The sequence below is a fragment of the Pelophylax lessonae genome (genome assembly GCF_965119305.1).
Source record: "Pelophylax lessonae genome assembly, chromosome: 3".
NCBI classification, from domain to species: Eukaryota; Metazoa; Chordata; class Amphibia; order Anura; family Ranidae; genus Pelophylax; species Pelophylax lessonae.
This window is the reverse complement of record NC_138770.1, coordinates 36,326,826-36,344,547: the sequence shown is the minus strand read 5'-3', so window position 1 is coordinate 36,344,547 and position 17,722 is coordinate 36,326,826. Positions and strand designations below refer to the sequence as shown.

Below are 17,722 nucleotides of genomic sequence, written 5' to 3'. Positions count from 1 at the left end.
GACGCTGCACGGGTGTCAGCTTGCTCAATAACGTTACCGGTGTCTCCGAGATGCTTCTCCTCGCACTAGGACGCCATCCCACCACTTGCCACCAATGTAACAGATCAACTGGCACCCCAACCGGGTACCTCCGTTGACCGATGCTCCTAGTGCTTCCTGAGGGCTCCAAGCACTCCACCAGATACCGTAACCACTTCAGACCCCACGAACTGCCACAGCCTGGTTAGGGTCTCGCCGTCTCCTACCCACTCTGTACCTACGACAAGGCTCCAGGTTCCCGTGGGTGAACCTCTCTTTCCCCAGAAAGTGAAGCAGAAGCAAGTACAAGCTCTTACACAAGCTCTTAGTGATTATCCAAGGGAGTATGAAGGACACAGCAATCCCTTGTAACATATTCCCCCAATGAGAGACAGGACTCTAGATTGAGGGTGATGCAGGGTGAAGTATAACTCACTTTATTGAACAAGAAACATACTTTATACAGTTTTCCCCCACAAGGTTACCGCCTAGGTGGACCTTGTTGAAAACAGGCCCTGACATTCAGAATCCAATGAAAACAGAGTTTTACACTCCCATACAGTGTACACAAAGATATACACTGTGGGACAACCGCCCCCCCCCCCTTAACAGCCAATACACATACACATATGCATCCTATGATAAGCTTATCTTAAGACAGATAGAACAATGTGAGGTCATTAACATTTAACAATGAGACAGGCACAATCCACATTCCCTCCCAATACACAAACAATAGGGAAGTCTGCCAGTGACAGTCTGTGTGTCTCTCTCACAGACAAGCACATAGAATACACTGTGTAAGGTGGTATTAAATCTTCATATTTCTAGAAATATTACTGTCCCACTTGAAGCATTCCAAACCATTAATTATCTCTCTTTCACTCATAGTGACGGTTAGTACCGTCACAGAGGGTAATTACGAACTGGTTTTAGAGGTTACATAGTTGCATAGTTTGTGAGGTTGAAAAAAAAGACATCAGTCCATCCAGTTCAACATATGATGTGTGTGTGTGTTTGCTGTTAACCGTACATTGAATACCATTACCATTGGGTAATGGGGTTTGGGATTATGGGCATATTCATGCAAGTCGTGTATCTGCTAATGGTTATGATTTATTATGTTTCTATGGATGTAATACTTTTATGCTTTTTAAATCGGTATGTTGTATTGTATTTTGACTAAGCTGGCACAATTTTTCAGTTGTTCACTCAATAAAATTTTATTTGAGAAAAAATGACCAGGACAATAAAGTCAGGATCCACCTCCATGCCTGGACCGGCTCAGCCTCTCAGCGAGCCACTGAGAGCCCGAGCCAGCCGCCCCAGCCCTCTCAACAGCCCAGCGCTCCAGTAAATGCGGGGGGAAGAGCAGAGAGCTCTCTGCTTACGGAGCTATGCGAACCAAGTGATTGGCAGTGTTCATTTGCTCGGTTATCAGTATTTTAGAGGCACTGGGGGACAGATGCAGCTTTGGACAAATACTGCATCCACCTAGGTAAGTGTAATTCTTTAAAAAAAAAAAAAACAACCCATACTTCTCTTTTACGATCTATATACAAGTATGTTTATCACAATTAATGTTTTATTATATCTTTCAGAGTGGAAACCTTGGGGATTATAATGTTCTTAAAGAAGAGTATAAAGAGGAGGATGAGGAGTATGGACGGATGGAGGAGTTTTCAGAAGGACACAAGGATATGATGGAGCTACCTAATACCAGGGACCCACCAGAGAGATGTCCGCATCCTCTGTATTCCCAGGATTCCAGACAGGAGGATCACGCCGTCCTTCACCATTACAAGGTTAGCGGCATCTAGAACATGGACTTGTTAAGGTGATGTTGATTTTTTTTTTAAAATATGTCACAGTATTAAAGTTTATATTTTACAGATGACCTCTTCTATTATATTATTGGTTTAGGGTGAAGATCTGATAGATAAAAAAGTTGAAGTTAAAGCAGAAGAAGTGAGATATATGAGGGATGATCAGCAGTCTATGAAGGAGGATGGAATAACGGGGACATTTATAAAGGAGGACACTCCTACAGAGATCAGCACAGGTGGGTCATTAACACTAAATACATTCCTCCACCCATACTGCTCACTGATTGGGCAAGGGCTGGGTGATATCAGCATGTAATCCCCTGGTCACTTTCCTGAGCTGTGTTCCCCGTCCTGTATTCCTCTTGGATATTCTTCCTTCTCTGTGCTGCAGACAAAATTTATGTATCTAGACTGGATTTATGGAGATTCTGGGGTTCAGCTGGCAGCACTCTGGGCGGGGGGGCTAGTGGAACCCAGTTTACTTTAGAGAGGTCAGACAACTCCTTGTCCAGCTCCCCCGGCCCCTCCTATGTGTAAGTCACCCTGTGTCTATTAGGGGCACAGGGTGACCGAGAACCCCAGTCAGGTCTGTCCTAACCAGACTCATGGTAGAGCCACACTGGACTCCGCATTTAGTTTTACCCATGTTATCCTGGGTTCTTTATGTGTGGTTTGTGTTGAAAGCATGGAGAGGCTCTTTCACTGGGGACAGTAATATATTTTTTGAGGGATATTTTTCAGGAATAAGAAGATAAATAATTCCACCTTTCAGACAGCTAGAATATTGTAGGAGTGTCTCAGACCATTGCTAGATAGTTTGAGGAGGGGTGGGGATTGTTATGTGTTTTTTAAGTGCCTGTATTCCATTATTTTATTGTTTTTGTCTGCCTTGGGAGCCAACAATTATGCGATGTGTATGTGTATTAGCTACTAGGGGGATTTCTCCTACAGCCCTTCCTAAAAGCTGTTTGTGCGTCATGTTACTGAATGTAGTTTACCTCACCCTGTGTCATTATGCAAATGGGGGGGGGGGTTGTCCCCTGAGTGTATATCTTTTTGTGCCTGTGTTTGAATAAAGGAAAGTCTGAATCACTAGACCAATAATCCGTGCTGGGGTCACAAGCCACGTTCGGTGCAGGAGAGAGTTTCATAGTCGGGGTCACAAGACAAGCTCGATGCCGGAGAAGAGTTTCATAGTCGGGGGTCACAAGCCAAGGTTGATTTCCAAACAGCAATAGAAGTAGCTCAAGTAGTAAGCAGGATCAGACCACAATAATGTGGCGACAGGAAGTGCAGAGGTAAGGCTTATATAGGAAGTTAATTGGAGGCGCAAGAAGTTCAAGGTTCAATAGCAATCAAGACACAAGGCAGGGTTGTCTAATAGATCAGGCAGGGAGCTGTCCAGCATCCTAGAGAGCTCAGTAAGAACAATCAATGCTAGACACCGGAGAGGTCCCAGGTTGAAGCCCAGGTCCTGACAGTGACTGTGTGAGCCCAGCCATCCTGTCTTCTCTCCAGCGGCTGAAGGGACACCAGGGGGAAGGACCCCCTGCACTTCTCCTCAGCAGTGGTTATGTTCTACGAGAGAGGCAGAGGTTGGCTGGGTTAGAAACGCTCTGTTCGAGACAATTTGTTTGGGGTACTGTGTGGGTATGGGCATTGGGGGACTTGAACTACGGACTCACTATGAAGTCAACCTGTTTGGGGTCTCCTTCTGTGTTAGTCTTCTGCCGAAAGGGGAGATATGTGACGGGAGTCACTTTGGGTGGGGGGTTTGTGAAATCCAGCCTACCTTAGAGAGGTCAGGAAACTCCTTGTCCAGCTCCCCTGGCCCCTACTATGTGTAAATAGAGAGAGCAATCAAAATATCAAAGAACTAATTCAATTTCAATGGCAGCATGCATTCAGTGCTTTCACATCACACAAATGAATAACAGTAAAACGTAAATAATGCAGTGCCAAAGGTATAAAAGTGACAAAATATTCTTAAAATCTCATACAAAAAAACTTGGATGGATCACATAAATTCACATGAATGGTGAAAGAAGTGACAAAATGTTCTTAAATTCCCATACAAGAAATGTGGATAGATCACATAAATTCACATAAATAGTGGAAAAATATTGAAATATAAATGATAATGTCCTCCTAATTGTGTAGATCAAAAAAACTCAATAGAATCCAAAATATAATATACAGTATATAATAAATGGTGCATCAAAAAAGAAAGAAGAGAAAAAGTCCCAAATAAAGTAATCCTTCTGTGCCGTGCTCAAATTACTATAAAGTGCTGGTGCTTCACTCCACACTCGAGTGCTCCGTGTTTACGTGCTAAATAGCAGCTCACCTCAATCATTAACTCATATATTCCAATACACATTAATACCCAAGGATTCCAGATGAATGGGATGGATAATAACCCCCTTCCTTTCCAGGGCTCCAAGATCCAGGTAAAAAGATAAAGGCCCCGCTCATATGAAAACAAATAGACAATCTAGTGCTCTCTGAATGGCTTTTAATGAATAAAGTAAAACGGCATAATAACTCACGTTTAAAAGTACCTAAGCAGTGCGGGCTGTAACAAACTCGTCCAACAGGAAGTGATCTGACCATCCTGGATCCGACGTACTCGAGCAGGCTCCTCCCCTCTTACTCGTTGCATCACTACTTTGACTATGTCAGCAGGGGTGGAGCCTCGAATGCAATCAAAACCATCAGTTAAAACCAAAACCATTATATCAGTGACCATATTTGATGGTTTTGATTGCACTCGAATGTTTGGGAAGTGTTATGGGACCCCTGTCTGTTACTCCCATGCAAAGCTTTTTTCTTCCGGGTTGCGATTGCTGGCATTTATCAGAAGAGGGGATATTTTTGCAAGGAAAGGGGTGGACACTTCCGGTCTGTATATTTGATAATGGATGATGTTTGGAGTCCTAGTGTGGCTACAGGTATCAACAGGGGGGCAGGAGAAGGCCCCAAAATGTCTGCAAGCTTTGATTTGTATCAACAAATCTAAGGAATATATTTTCTCTCTCATAAAAGCTAAAATGTTAGCGGCAAAGACATGAAGATAATTCCTTACATCTGTTGATCCCACTGCTGCCACCAATCTGTCTTGGATTTGTACGCCAACGGCAACTAGCTCTGACCTCCCCGCTATCTCTGGACACCACTAGAGGGAGACTCCACTCCAATCCAGCTGGCTGACTACACACAGGCAGATACAAATCTTACATACAATCTGGTGCACTCTAAGGGTTGGGGAGCAGTCTAGCAATTAGCACACACTACTAGGATTCTTCCATATATCCTACAAGCTAGAACCCTGGTATTAATCACTCTTTCCACTGTCCAGACACACAACAACCAATAGCCTGCCACCACCCAACAGTTTGTCGGTAGACTGGTCTGCTGGGCCATCACATACGCACAGATATTGGTCTGGCAGATGTGTTAGTTTACAATCTGCATGCAATCTGCTAACATGCAGTGCAATTGCATACCGACTGGCACGTAACTTAGACCGAGCACATAGACACTGCAATCCAACAATCTTTCCAGAGATATGAGCCCTAGCTTAGGTCTTTTATTCATTTTATAATGTAATATCCCGAAAGTGGGCAGTGCATAAAATATATACAAAGAAAACGGAGTTACAAAAAAAGATAAAAAGACACACAATTGGCAATTCGCTATGAAAATAAAAAGGGATAAAAACAGAAATAAACTTTACCAAAGTTTATCCTTTGACAGAAGCATGTCAGACACATCAGTACCTTCCCAGTAGCACTGGCTTCATGGAATAACAACGTTCATATTTCAGGTTCCCCAATTTATTGGAATATGGATGTGGGCTGGACTTTAGCCCTTGGTCAATCAACCCTCTGGAGTTTTCCGGTCTCAGCCCACAGGATGTTTTGTGTTCTGAAATAACCAGAGTTAAATTGGCCCAAAATGGCGCTAATCACTATGTCAGGGATAGGATTTCCAAAACCAGCGCATTGGTCCGATCGCAACAAGTCCAATCACTTTCTGCCTACCGGCTGGCCGCAGTCGGGCGTCATATAACGGTTTTGTGTGTTTCTCTAGGATCCTCCTTTAGGTAGCCAAACATGTGTACCATCAGAAGAAGGAATTATAATATTTTACCTTTTATGAGAGCTTAAATATATTCCTTAGATCTGTTGATACCAAAGTTTGCAGACATTTTGGGGCCTTCTCCTGCCCCCCTGCTGATACCTGTAGCCACACTGGCTAGGACTTTTTTTTTTTGAGGCTTCCAGAAGGTGGCAATCTATCTTTACTCGGATGGCAGACTTTTATTAGCATCTAAGTGTCAACTCGATCCTTGGAACTGGCCCTGTCCTTTTCAAATGCTAATGAAAGAACATGTGTATGATTGATCACTAAATACTATATCTATAATAACTTCTAGAATTAAACTACATCTACAATTATACTACCTCTAAAGATCACATCTCACTAAGGCACAACTTTCTTACTCTTACATTTAGGTTACACTGATGTGGGCAGAGTCCTGGTTTAGGGGAACCAATCTGCTTATGTCTAGTAATAATCTTTTTATTTCTATTTTAGTACATGGACCGGAGAAGAGGAAAACCTCAGAGGATTGTCTCACTTTGTCTCCAGACTGTAAAGTAGAAGATGAGGACATCACACAGTATAGTCCAGGAGAAAACCCAGCTACCTCAAATGTTTATCCGGCACCACACAGTGTAGATGGACCATCGTATTCCTCTTATCCTGAGGAACCTCAGACTGTGAGGGACGGTGCCATCCTTCCAACCCATAAGAGGTTCTCCTGTCCTGAGTGCGGGAAGTGCTTCCATTCTAAATACAATCTTAAAGTGCATAAAAGAACTCACACAGGGGAAAAGCTGTATGCCTGTTCTGAGTGTGAGAAATGTTTCTGTTCTACAAATGCTCTTAATGTGCATAAAAGATCTCACACGGGGGAGAAGCCGTTTTCCTGTCCTGAGTGTGGGAAATATTTTTCACAGATATCCAATCTTTATAAACATCAGAGATTGCACACAGGGGAGAAGCCGTATTCCTGTCTCGAATGCGGGAAATGTTTCCATTCTAACTCCGAACTTAATGGGCATAAGAGGTCTCACACGGGGGAGAAGCCGTTTTCCTGTCCTGAGTGTGGCAAATATTTTTCACAGATGTCCAATCTTTATAAACATCAGAGATTGCACACAGGGGAGAAGCCGTATTCCTGTCTCGAGTGTGGGAAATGTTATTCACAGAAGTCTCATCTTTACAAACATCAGAGGTCTCACTCAGGTGAGAAGCCATATCCCTGCCCTGAGTGCGGGAAATGTTTCCATTCTAACTCCGAACTTAATGTGCATAAGAGGTCTCACACGGGGGAGAAGCCATATTCCTGTCCTGAATGTGGGCAAAGTTTTTCACTGAAGTCACATCTTTATGAACATCAGAGGTCTCACTCGGGTGAAAAGCCATATCCCTGCCCTGAGTGCGGGAAATGTTTCCAATATCAATCCAAACTTAATGTGCATAAGAGGTCTCACACGGGGGAGAAGCCGTATTCCTGTCCCGAGTGTGGGAAATGTTATTCACAGAAGTCACATCTTTATGGACATCAGAGGTCTCACACGGGGGAGAAGCCGTATTCCTGTCCCGAGTGTGGTAAATGTTTTTCACAGAAGTCAATTCTTTATAGACATCAGAGGTCTCACTCGGGTGAGAAGCCATATCCCTGCCCTGAGTGCAGGAAATGTTTCCATTCTAAATCCGATCTTAATGTGCATAAGAGGTCTCACACGGGGGAGAAGCCGTATTCCTGTCCCGAGTGTGGGAAAAGTTTTTCACATAAGTCAAGTCTTTACAAACATCATAGATTGCATACAGGGCAAAAAATGTATTCTTGTCTAGTGTGTGGGAAATGTTTTTCACAGAAGTTCAATCTTTACACACATCAGAGATCTCATACGGGGGAGAAGCCATATTCGTGTCCTGAGTGCAGTAAATGTTTTTCACAGAAGTCCCATCTTTACAAACATCAGAGATCTCATACGGGGGAGAAGCCATATTCCTGTCCGGATTGCGGGATATGTTTTTCACAGAAGTGCAATCTTTACAAACATCAGAGATCTCACACTGGGAGAAGCCACATTCCTGTCCTGAGTGAGGGAATTGTTCCTCACTGAAGTCCTGTCTTCCTGTACATCAGGAATCCCACACAACCCTTGAATTGTATTAGTGCCTTTAGGGATCCCACACAACCCTCGAGGTGTATTAGTGCCTTGAGTGTGGGAAATGTATTCTATATGAATGTTGCTGGACATCACAGCTCCCATGTGGGAAAGAAGCACACTCTGATATACACCTCAGATATACTCCATGGCTGATCTTCATCATGTAAGAAACACTTCATCCATGTCTTTGGGTTATCTCTGATCTTCTTATGAAGTGTTGTACCGTGTTGGCCATTGATAGCAGTAGAAAAATAAAAATGGAGACATTACCTTTCATTGGCAGAGTACATTTTGTAGTGTAAGCTTTCACAAACACTTAGAGGTCCATTTAAAAAGAAAAATAGTTGATCTAATGTGTTAAAGTAAATGTTAATATATAGATTATAATAATATATATACACTGCTCAAAAAAAATGTAAGTAACACTTTTTAATCAAAGTATAGAATCAATTCAATTCAACTCCTGGGATATTGATCTCTTTAGTTAAGTAGTAGAGGGGGTTGTTAATCAGTTTTAGCTGCTTGCATTAGATGGGCAACAATGAGGCAACTTCCAAAACAAGAATGTTTTTACAGGTGGAGGCCACTGGCTTTTTCCCCCTACTCATCTTTTCTCTTTTCCACTAGGTTTGCATTTGGCTAGGGTCAGTGTCACTACTGGTAGCATAAGGCAATACCTGGACCCTACAGAGGTTGTGCAGGCATTCCATCTCCTCCAGGGTGGCACATCAATGCATGCCATTGCCAGAAGGTTTGCTGTGTCTCCCAGCACAGTCTCAAGATCATGGAGGAGATTCCAAGTGACAGGCAGTTACTCTAGGAGAGCTGAACAGGACCGTAGAAGGTTCTTAACCCATCAGCAGGACCGGTATCTGCTCCTTTGTGCAAGGAGAAACAGGATGAGCACTGCCAGAGCCCTACAAAATGATCTCCAGCAGGCCACCTGTGTGAATGTCTCTGACCAAACAATCAGAAACAGACTTCATGAGGGTGGCCTGAGGGCCGACGTCCTCTAGTGGGCCTTGTGCTCACTGCCCGGCACTGTGGTGCCTGATTGGCATTTGCTATTGAACACCAGAATTGGCAGGTCTGCCATTGGCGCCCTGTGCTTTTCACAGATAAGAGCAGGTTCACCCTGAGCACATGTAACAGACGTGAAAAGGTCTGGAGAAGCCGTGGGGAATGTTGTGCCTGCCTGTAATATTGTTCAGCATGACCAGTTGGGTGGTGGGTCAGTGATGGTCTGGGGAGGCGTATCCATGGAGGGACACACAGACCTCTACAGGCTAGACAATGGCACCCTGACTGCCATTAGGTATTGGGATGAAATCCTTGGACCTATTGTCAGACCCTATGCTGGGGCAGTGGGTCCTGGGTTCCTCATGGGCAAGAGTATGCAGCCAGTTCTTGGAGGATGAAGGAATTGATACCATTGAATGGCCCCCCACCCTCACCTGACCTAAATCCAATAGAACACCTCTGGTACATTCTGTTTTGGGCCATCCAACGCCGCCAGGTTACACCTCAGTCTGTTCAGGAGCTCAGTGATGCCCTGGTCCAGATCTGGGCGGATATACCCCAGGACCCCATCTGTCGTCTCATTAGGAGCATGGCCTGACATTGTCAGGCATGCATACAAGCACATAGGGGCTATATACACTACTGAAGACCATTCTGAGCTGCTGCAATGACATTTCAGCAAAATGGACTCGTCTGCTGCATCATTTTTTCACTTTGATTTTCGGGGTGTCTTTGAATTCAGCCCTCTGTAGGGTGATAATTTTCATTTCCATCAAACAATGTGGCATTCTTTCCTTCCTAACACATTACCCAGTCCATACCAGTATAGATCCTAACACATTACCCAGTCCATATCAGTATAAATATCCACCATGATATTTTTCCCCATTTAAGATCTGATGTGTTTTCAAAGTGTTCCTTTAATGTTTTTGTAGCAGTATATATAATAAATGGTATTGTATAGATTATAATTAAATACCAATTACTATTAAGAAGGCCTGAAACCTTTTCCCTAGAATGATGTAAGAGCTTTGAGAAACCACAGCTGCAAGTAAGAAAAAATAATGTTACAGACCTCCTTCTATATACACTGTATACCCCCTTATAACAACAAGATCAATTATTCGACCTGCTTACTTTATATCAATTAAATAATGTACTATTTAAAGAGTAGTACAAGATTGATTAAAGGGAACATTACTATGAATTGTACTTTGACATGATGTGTTACCTGAATCATCTATCTTGAATTATGTAAGCCCAGATGTATAATTATGTAAGCATAGATGTGTAAATGGATACACCCAGATGTACAATTATTAATGAATATGTATGTCCTTTTTTAAGAATATAAAAGAAGAGAATATTGTATCAATAAAGCAGATCACTTTCCTGTTGATATACCGGTCTCCTTCTGACTCTTTCTTCACCATCACTCAAAGATCAAACCTAGGTACTAATATTCACCCAGCTGTGGTGAATAGTGGCTTTATTTATTTTTTTTCATACTGATTTCTTTTGCTCCATCTAGTGGCCATAATGCAATATTGTGCTATTTTTTTTACTAATGTATTTCCGGAAAAATACAACATTATGGCCACTGGATGGAGCTGACCATCATAGGAAATCACGGTGTTCAATTAGGGCCAGGATTTGTAGTTGCTGGATGAATGCTTGTCACATTCCTCCAATATAATACATTTTCTATATATGGACCCCTTAGTTACTTCATCTGGCATGGTTCCATAGAAATAACTGAAGTCATCCTCATGGAATTGTGAGTACAGTTACACACTGAAGGATATAAGTTAACCACTTGCCGACCGCCGCTTGACTATATACTGCGGCGGTCAGCCCCTCCTGGGCAAAGCGACGTACCGATACGTCACTCGTCCACAAGCCTCTAGGGGTGAGCGCGCGCCCCCCCGAAGGTGCGATCCCACCCCCGCTTGTTCCCTGACATCCCCGCACGAGTGACCGGCAGCTCCGATGTCCGCCGGCCACTCGCGATCTCCCGCTGGAGAGGGAGAAAGGCAGACGGCTGATGTAAACACAGCCGTCTGTCATTCTCCCTGATGTAACTGCAGGGACTATACGATCCTGCTATGTAGGATCATATGTCTCTGTGGTTACATCACAAGCCACACCCCCCACAGTTAGAATCACGCCCCTAGGGATACATTTAACCCACTGATCACTAATAAAGTTAACCCCTTCCCTGCCAGTGTAATTTTTACAGTAACAGTGCATATGTATAGCACTGATTACTGTAGTAATGACACTGGTACCCCTAAAAGTGTCAAAAATGTCAGTCAAGGGTCCGATCTGTCCGTCGCAATGTCGCAGTCCCGCAAAAAAAATCGCAGATCGCCATTACTAGTTAAAAAAAAAAAACAATAAAATGGCATAAAATCTTTCCCGTAGTTAGTAAACGCAGTAACTTTTGCGCAAATCAATCAAAATACGCTTATTGCCAAAAATATGTAGCAGAAAACAAATTGGCCTAAAATGTTAAAAAAATTTGATTTTTACATTTATTTGGGGGAATTTCATATAAAAAAATTTGAAAAATATTGTTATTTTTTCAAAATTGTTGCTCTTTTTTTGTCTTATTTGTAAAAATCGCACTTATCGTTTTTAAGTTTGTATTTTATGTAAAGTTATCTTTTTGTGTCATCTCAAGTCTAATCATTTATTGTGAATACATGTCTTGTGAATAAATATTCTTATATATTCCCTACTGTAGACTGTACTCACTAAGATTGGTATATGCTGTTAAAAAGAAATTAATTGATTAAAAAGAATTCGTTACATATTGATTTGTGTTAATAGGTTGAGATTCTCCTACCTTACAGATCTTTGCTTATTTACATAAATAGACACTGTTATATTCAGAGCAGTATAAATATTCTGACATAATGGAGGCACTGCTGAGATATAATTAATTTCTTACATATGCCAATCATAATTTTGATCATTGTGACAGAATTAATAACTTTGCAAAAAAAAAATTTTTTTTTATTTTTTTATATCAATTGTGAATGTTGATAGAAATGCCCTAAAATGTCTACAGTAGGTAAGGTTCACACTGTCAACTCTGGCAAGGTGTGAGACCCTAGTGGTAATGCCACAACCCCAGTAGATTCGGCACAGATCAAAAGTGTGTGGAAACACCTCTCTGAGTCTGAAATGGTGGAATATGTAAAAGCTGTTTAGTCATATATCAAAATCCTCAAAAGTCGGGCCAATAGTGGGCACCTGACACATGAGTAGAGGAAAACCCGATGTATGAACTCACCAATAGCTTCTCTAACACCAAAGATGTCAGGAAGCGTGAACACATACTTTTAGAGTCATGGCCAATCTTACTGTATCTCTGTGAGGAACTGCACCAGAATGCTCAGCAAAAGAGGAATTTAGTAAAGTTCCAACTCCAAATAAAAGAAAGTGAGATAAGGAACCTCCTTGAGCAGGTGAAGGAAACCTCTATTGGGACACATCAGTTAAGAGAATGTAGCGTGAAACTGCAAAATGAAGTAGAACTGTGGCAGAAGTCTTATCAAGAAAGCTGTAATGAAAGCAACCATTTGAAAGAGAAATGTAAAAGATTAATGCAAGAATTAGGAAGTTTTGAGCAAGGAACCTGCAGTGGAAAAGTTAGTGGCCGAGTAACCAGCAGTGGAAAATTTAGTTGCCGAGTAATCAGCAGTGGAAAATTTAAAAATAAAAAGTGTAACAGCTCAAGTCAGAACAGGAACTCATCAGTAAACAAATAGGAGAGTTATAAAAGGTCATGGTGTCCATGCAAAAGGGTAATGCTTAATTAGTTCTGCATTATAAATGATGTAATTAATCATAGACCCAGATATGACTCCCAGTCTAATAGGTTATGACCCAGACAAAGGGGGGGGGGGAGTCAGGCAGAGAGTCCACGGCCAACCCCAGCCATCTTCCAAAAATAGGAGGGCAGAAATTGGGCAGCCATGCATAAATAGGTATGAGTCATGTCAAGGTCACCGTAAAAAGACAAGCACCCCTAAAAAGATACCATACACCTCCAGAATTATATGTTTTTTAAAACAAGAGTACTGTTTTGATTTTTGTTAAGAAAGGGTCCTTAGATATTATTGATCATCTTGAGGCCTATAAAAACACCCTTTCTGTGTTAGGCCTGTAGGAAGTTATTTTAAATTCGGCCCATACAAAACCTTACTGCTGCTATCTACAACCTAAAATGTACACAGCACCAAAGCCCCATTGAATTTCTGGCTGTACTCAAAAATGCCTAACACTCTTCAATAAATGAGTACAACCACCTAATTTAAATCCCTGTGCTTTGAGGCATTGCCCACGTACATAAAAATAAGTTTGGCAAGGGACTACCAGTTGGGGTGTTCACTGGAATGGTTGGTGAAAGTGAGCGACAATTTGTACTCCAACCAACAGACCAGTGAATACAAAGAAAGGCGTGAACCTGTCACCAAAATTGTGGCAGAAACACATCTTTCTCCTCAAGCCTTACGCTAAGGTAGTAAACGGGGACATGCCACCTAGGCCCCAAGGGGGACACCGGATACCTCAAGGAGGACACCGGACATCCCACCAATTAACAGGGGGGGACACCCACAAATAAATAGGGATTTGCCCCATCTTAGGGCTCCCCAAAATCCTTGGGAAGATCGAGAGCCATTAAGGCCCAGACCCCAAGCCAGAACCGAGCAAGTGGTTCTGATGGAGATCTGTCCAATCTATCTGAACCCGAGAGACATAGGCAGCGCAGGAGGCGGAGCCAACAATCCAATTCTGAAGAAGTTTTCAGATGAGTAGATGCCAAGTTAGATCAGATGATCACTTGGTTCACTCAGGGCGCTGCAGCCTAGAACCAAAATAAGCCCTCTTTAGGTACAAACCCTGTGGCCAGCCAAGGGCCACTAAATCCTTAAATGGTCAGGAATCAGAGGGATACACTGAATGGAGGCATAGGAGACAGAGGTTCTAACACCATTTTATCCCCAGGTCACAGTATTGAGGATCCTGAAATCCCTGCCAGGGGATTTTGGTTGTTAGATACTAACTACCCTCCTATTTTTCAGTGGTCACTTCATCCCTCTGACTCAAACAGGTCACTCAAAGCGGACACATTTTCAAAAATCGCCAATGACGGTGATACCAAGGAGGATCAAACCCTAATGTCGTAATGAAGTCAAGAGGTTAAAGGTTGTATACGGTAACCAAGAAGGAATCCTCAATGTCAGGTAGTTTTTTTGCCTACAATAAATTGCATTGATGCCCCAAAGGGGGAGATATTATATTTTTCCTCCCAAGTAGTAGGTAAACTCTAACAAAATACTGTTTCCTGACAGTCTCCATGGCAGCCTACGTGTGGGTTAACCCCGCCTCCTCTCCAATGGTATAGGACCCCCCTCTATAAATTTCAGCTTGCAGGTACAGCCAGTGTTCCTTTTTTGTCCTCCTCCAAGGACCCTATTTGGATTATTTCCTGTTAAAATTTGGTCGGCTTACCTCAGAATGAAAGTCGGTGTCTATGTCCAGGGCCCAGCCACGGGTGGGTGAGTGACATTCAAAAATCCCCTTTGGCTGATAACTGTGCGGTGCTTCGGATGGCCGACGGATATCCTGACAGGGTCTGAAGATTTATCTTTCTCCATGGCAGCGTATTTGTTTTGTTTGTGTGTCTTAAATGTACTTTCTTTGCTATCCCTGGTGGCCCAATGGCGGCTGGAACGCTCCTTGCGTTCCAGCCATCTCCTTCCTGTTCCCCCTCCGTTCAGTCCGGCAGATGCATGTGCAGTGTGATAATGGAGCTCCGCACTCTGCCTGCGCATGCGCACTTCACCGCGATCGGAAGCGAGGCCCGGTCCGCGCATGCGCACTTGCGATCGCGGCCGGTCATCGCTGACGTCATCCTGGCGCTGAAATTTAAATGCCTGTCAGCCCCAGTGCGAGTGGGAAGCACTGTGGGCATAGCAACATCTTCCCGGTACCTTGTCCCTTGTGTTTCCAGGTATGTGGGGTCAGATGCTGTATACCTTTTGGCGGTGTGCAGGGGGGGGGAGCGGTTGGATGCATATTAAGATGACACCTGAGTGTTCCTTATTACCTTGTAGTTATCCGCTGTATGCTCTCTATTCCCTTGTCAGTTTTGGTTTTGCCTGAAACATGGATCCTGCTTCACCGCCCCCTTATGACCAGCCCTCTCACAACAGGTGAGTGCTGGTACATTCTAGGGGGATATGAAGGGAGGGATGCTGGCTCATGATTCATGGCTAAATCCTGTGTCTCCCTGGATTTCTCTTTCTCCCAGCTCTTCCAGGTCTGGTCAAGAAGGAGACCCTGTCAGGCCACGAAGAGAAACTTCTTCAAGGTCAAGGCGCCGTGAGTCTCCATCAGGGAGCAGACATGAAAGGAGACACTCAAATTCCTCCTCCAGACACCGCCACAGTAGCCATACGGCCCAGAGAGCCTGTTGGGGTTGTGGGGCACATGTCCTGGAGGACAAGTCCCTTTGCGAGCCCTCTTTTGCTCGGGCTTCTGGTGAGAGAGAGTCTGAAGATCAGAGATTGGAATCCCTGGTGAAACGGGTTGTCCAACAATCCCTGAAAGATTGGGGTGCTAGCCCCATACCTGGGCCTGCTACTTCCAGCTCTCCTGCTGAGGCCCCTGAAGAACAAGGTCCCTCTCAACCAAGCTTCACTTCCGGAAATTCCTCAGAAAGTGATTCGGAAGAAGAGGAAGGTGCAGTTGGGGGCTTTGATTTCGCCCTTGTTTCACCTCTCATAAGAGCAGTCAAAGAGGCTCTGAAATGGGAAGATCCCATTACCCCACAAACGAAACAACAAAGGTTTTTCAAACACCTGGGGAAAGAGCGGCTAAACTTTCTGCTCCTTTCGGAATTAAAGGATGTCATTCTGGAAGAATGGAGTAGAGGGGATGGCAAGGCCTCCTTATCCTCTAAATTGGCTAAATTGTATCCCTTTAAACCAGAAGAGGTCAGTCATCTGGAATCGGCTCCTCTGGTCGATGCCACAGTCTCCAGACTAGCAAAACATGTTACCCTACCGCTGGACGATGCGGTTTCCTTTAAAGGCCCTCTGGACAGAAAAATGGATCTAGATTTAAAGAGAATCTATATCACGGCCGGTGCAGCTTGTAAACCTGTGCTAGCATTAGCAGCTATGTCTAAGGCTATGGAAACCTGGGTTTCTGATGTCGAACTGAAATTAAGGAGTGTGTCTGAAGATGCAGTAAAAAACTCTCCTGTTCAGGAACTGAAGTTGGCTTCTGTGTTTCTTGGAGAAGTATCCATTGATGTGTTACGTCTCTTATCCAGATCCATGTTGGCTTCTGTTACAGCCAAACGGGCCCTGTGGTTGCGTCCTTGGCTGGCAGACCCAGCCTCCAAGCAGGCTTGGTGCAAAATCCCTTTTGAAGGATCATCTTTATTCGGAAACAAATTGGACAATGCAATTACTAAGCTGACGGGTGGAAAGTCAGGTTTCCTTCCCCAAGATAGGCGCCTCTTTGGCCCTAAAAAGCAGCAACCAAGAAAGCAATTTGCAGAGCGTTCCAAGAGATGCCTGCTCATAAAGGCCTGGGCAAGATTATAGGAGAAATTGGAAAGGAAGCCAAGCATCCTCTCGTAAGGTGGTCAGAGGCTCAGCACCTTCCGGGCAAGAAACCTCAAAGTCTTTTTGAGATCTGGCCCGTTCAGACATGCCAGGTGGGGGCGCGCCTGCTCCACTTTCAGCGTGTCTGGGCGGCCTCAATCTCAGACGTCTGGACCATCAGGACAGTGTCCATAGGACGCACATGGACCTTCTCGACAGATCCCGTTTCCAGGTTCATTCCCTTTTGCTTGCCTTCTCAGGACGAGAGAAGAAGTGTTTTGCTCGACTATGTAAACACTTTGGCGGCTCAGGGCGCAATAGTTCCGGTGCCCGTGCAAAAAAGATTCCAAGGCGTATATTCGCCCCTCTTTCTAGTACAGAAGAAAAATGGTTAATGGCGTCCTGTGATAGATCTCACCTATCTCAACGGATTCATAAAGAACGAAAAGTTCAAAATGGAAACCTTATCTACCATTCGGAAAGCAGTGCTTCCAGGAGATTGGCTAGTGTCAATAGATCTCAAAGACGCTGTCACGGTTCTCGCCTTGGCTTTAAGACAGTCAGGCGTGGTCGCCGTTAAGTACCTAACATGGGATTTGAACCTGTGTACTTTGACATTCTGTCCTGTTAACCTGCCTCTGAGCCACACTTCAGCTCATATAGATCCAGTCTTGTTAATCTGGTATTCCTTTCAGCACTAGGGGGCTGGACTTCACCTGAGTGTGCTCTTGTCTATCAATGTCCACCTGAAGCTAATTGCTCAATTAAGCAAGCTATAAAACACTGTCTCTCACTGAGAGAATTGTCAGTTCATTGCTGATCCTTCCTTGTTCCTGTGTTGCTGATCTATGTTCCAGACCTTGTTCCTGTGTTCCTGTTTCCCAAGCGTGTGTTCCAGACTGACTCCGGCTTCCATCCTTACCTTGTTGTTCCTGTGATCCTTATCCGGACTCCTGTCTTCCAGTGACTTCTGTTATTCCTG

At 43.8% G+C, this 17,722-nt stretch overlaps 3 protein-coding genes across 4 annotated transcripts in view; 2 read left to right on the top strand and 1 right to left on the bottom strand.

Annotated features, from left to right (window-relative positions):
• The window catches only part of LOC309550702 (uncharacterized protein), a 975,511-nt gene that overhangs the window by 162,459 nt on the left and 795,330 nt on the right, over positions 1-17,722 (top strand). The window lies entirely within an intron of this gene.
• LOC309550720 (uncharacterized protein) overlaps positions 1-17,722 on the bottom strand; it is a 590,048-nt gene that overhangs the window by 22,273 nt on the left and 550,053 nt on the right. The gene's annotated exons all lie outside the window — the stretch shown is intronic.
• Positions 1,722-8,100, top strand: LOC309549978 (uncharacterized protein; the record flags this gene model as incomplete). The annotated part of the gene is made up of 4 exons (XM_082250454.1): positions 1,722-1,823; positions 1,942-2,012; positions 6,811-6,996; positions 7,231-8,100. 4 exons carry the CDS (start codon positions 1,722-1,724, stop codon positions 8,042-8,044), a joined length of 1,173 nt encoding a protein of 390 aa, XP_082106580.1. The 3' UTR covers positions 8,045-8,100.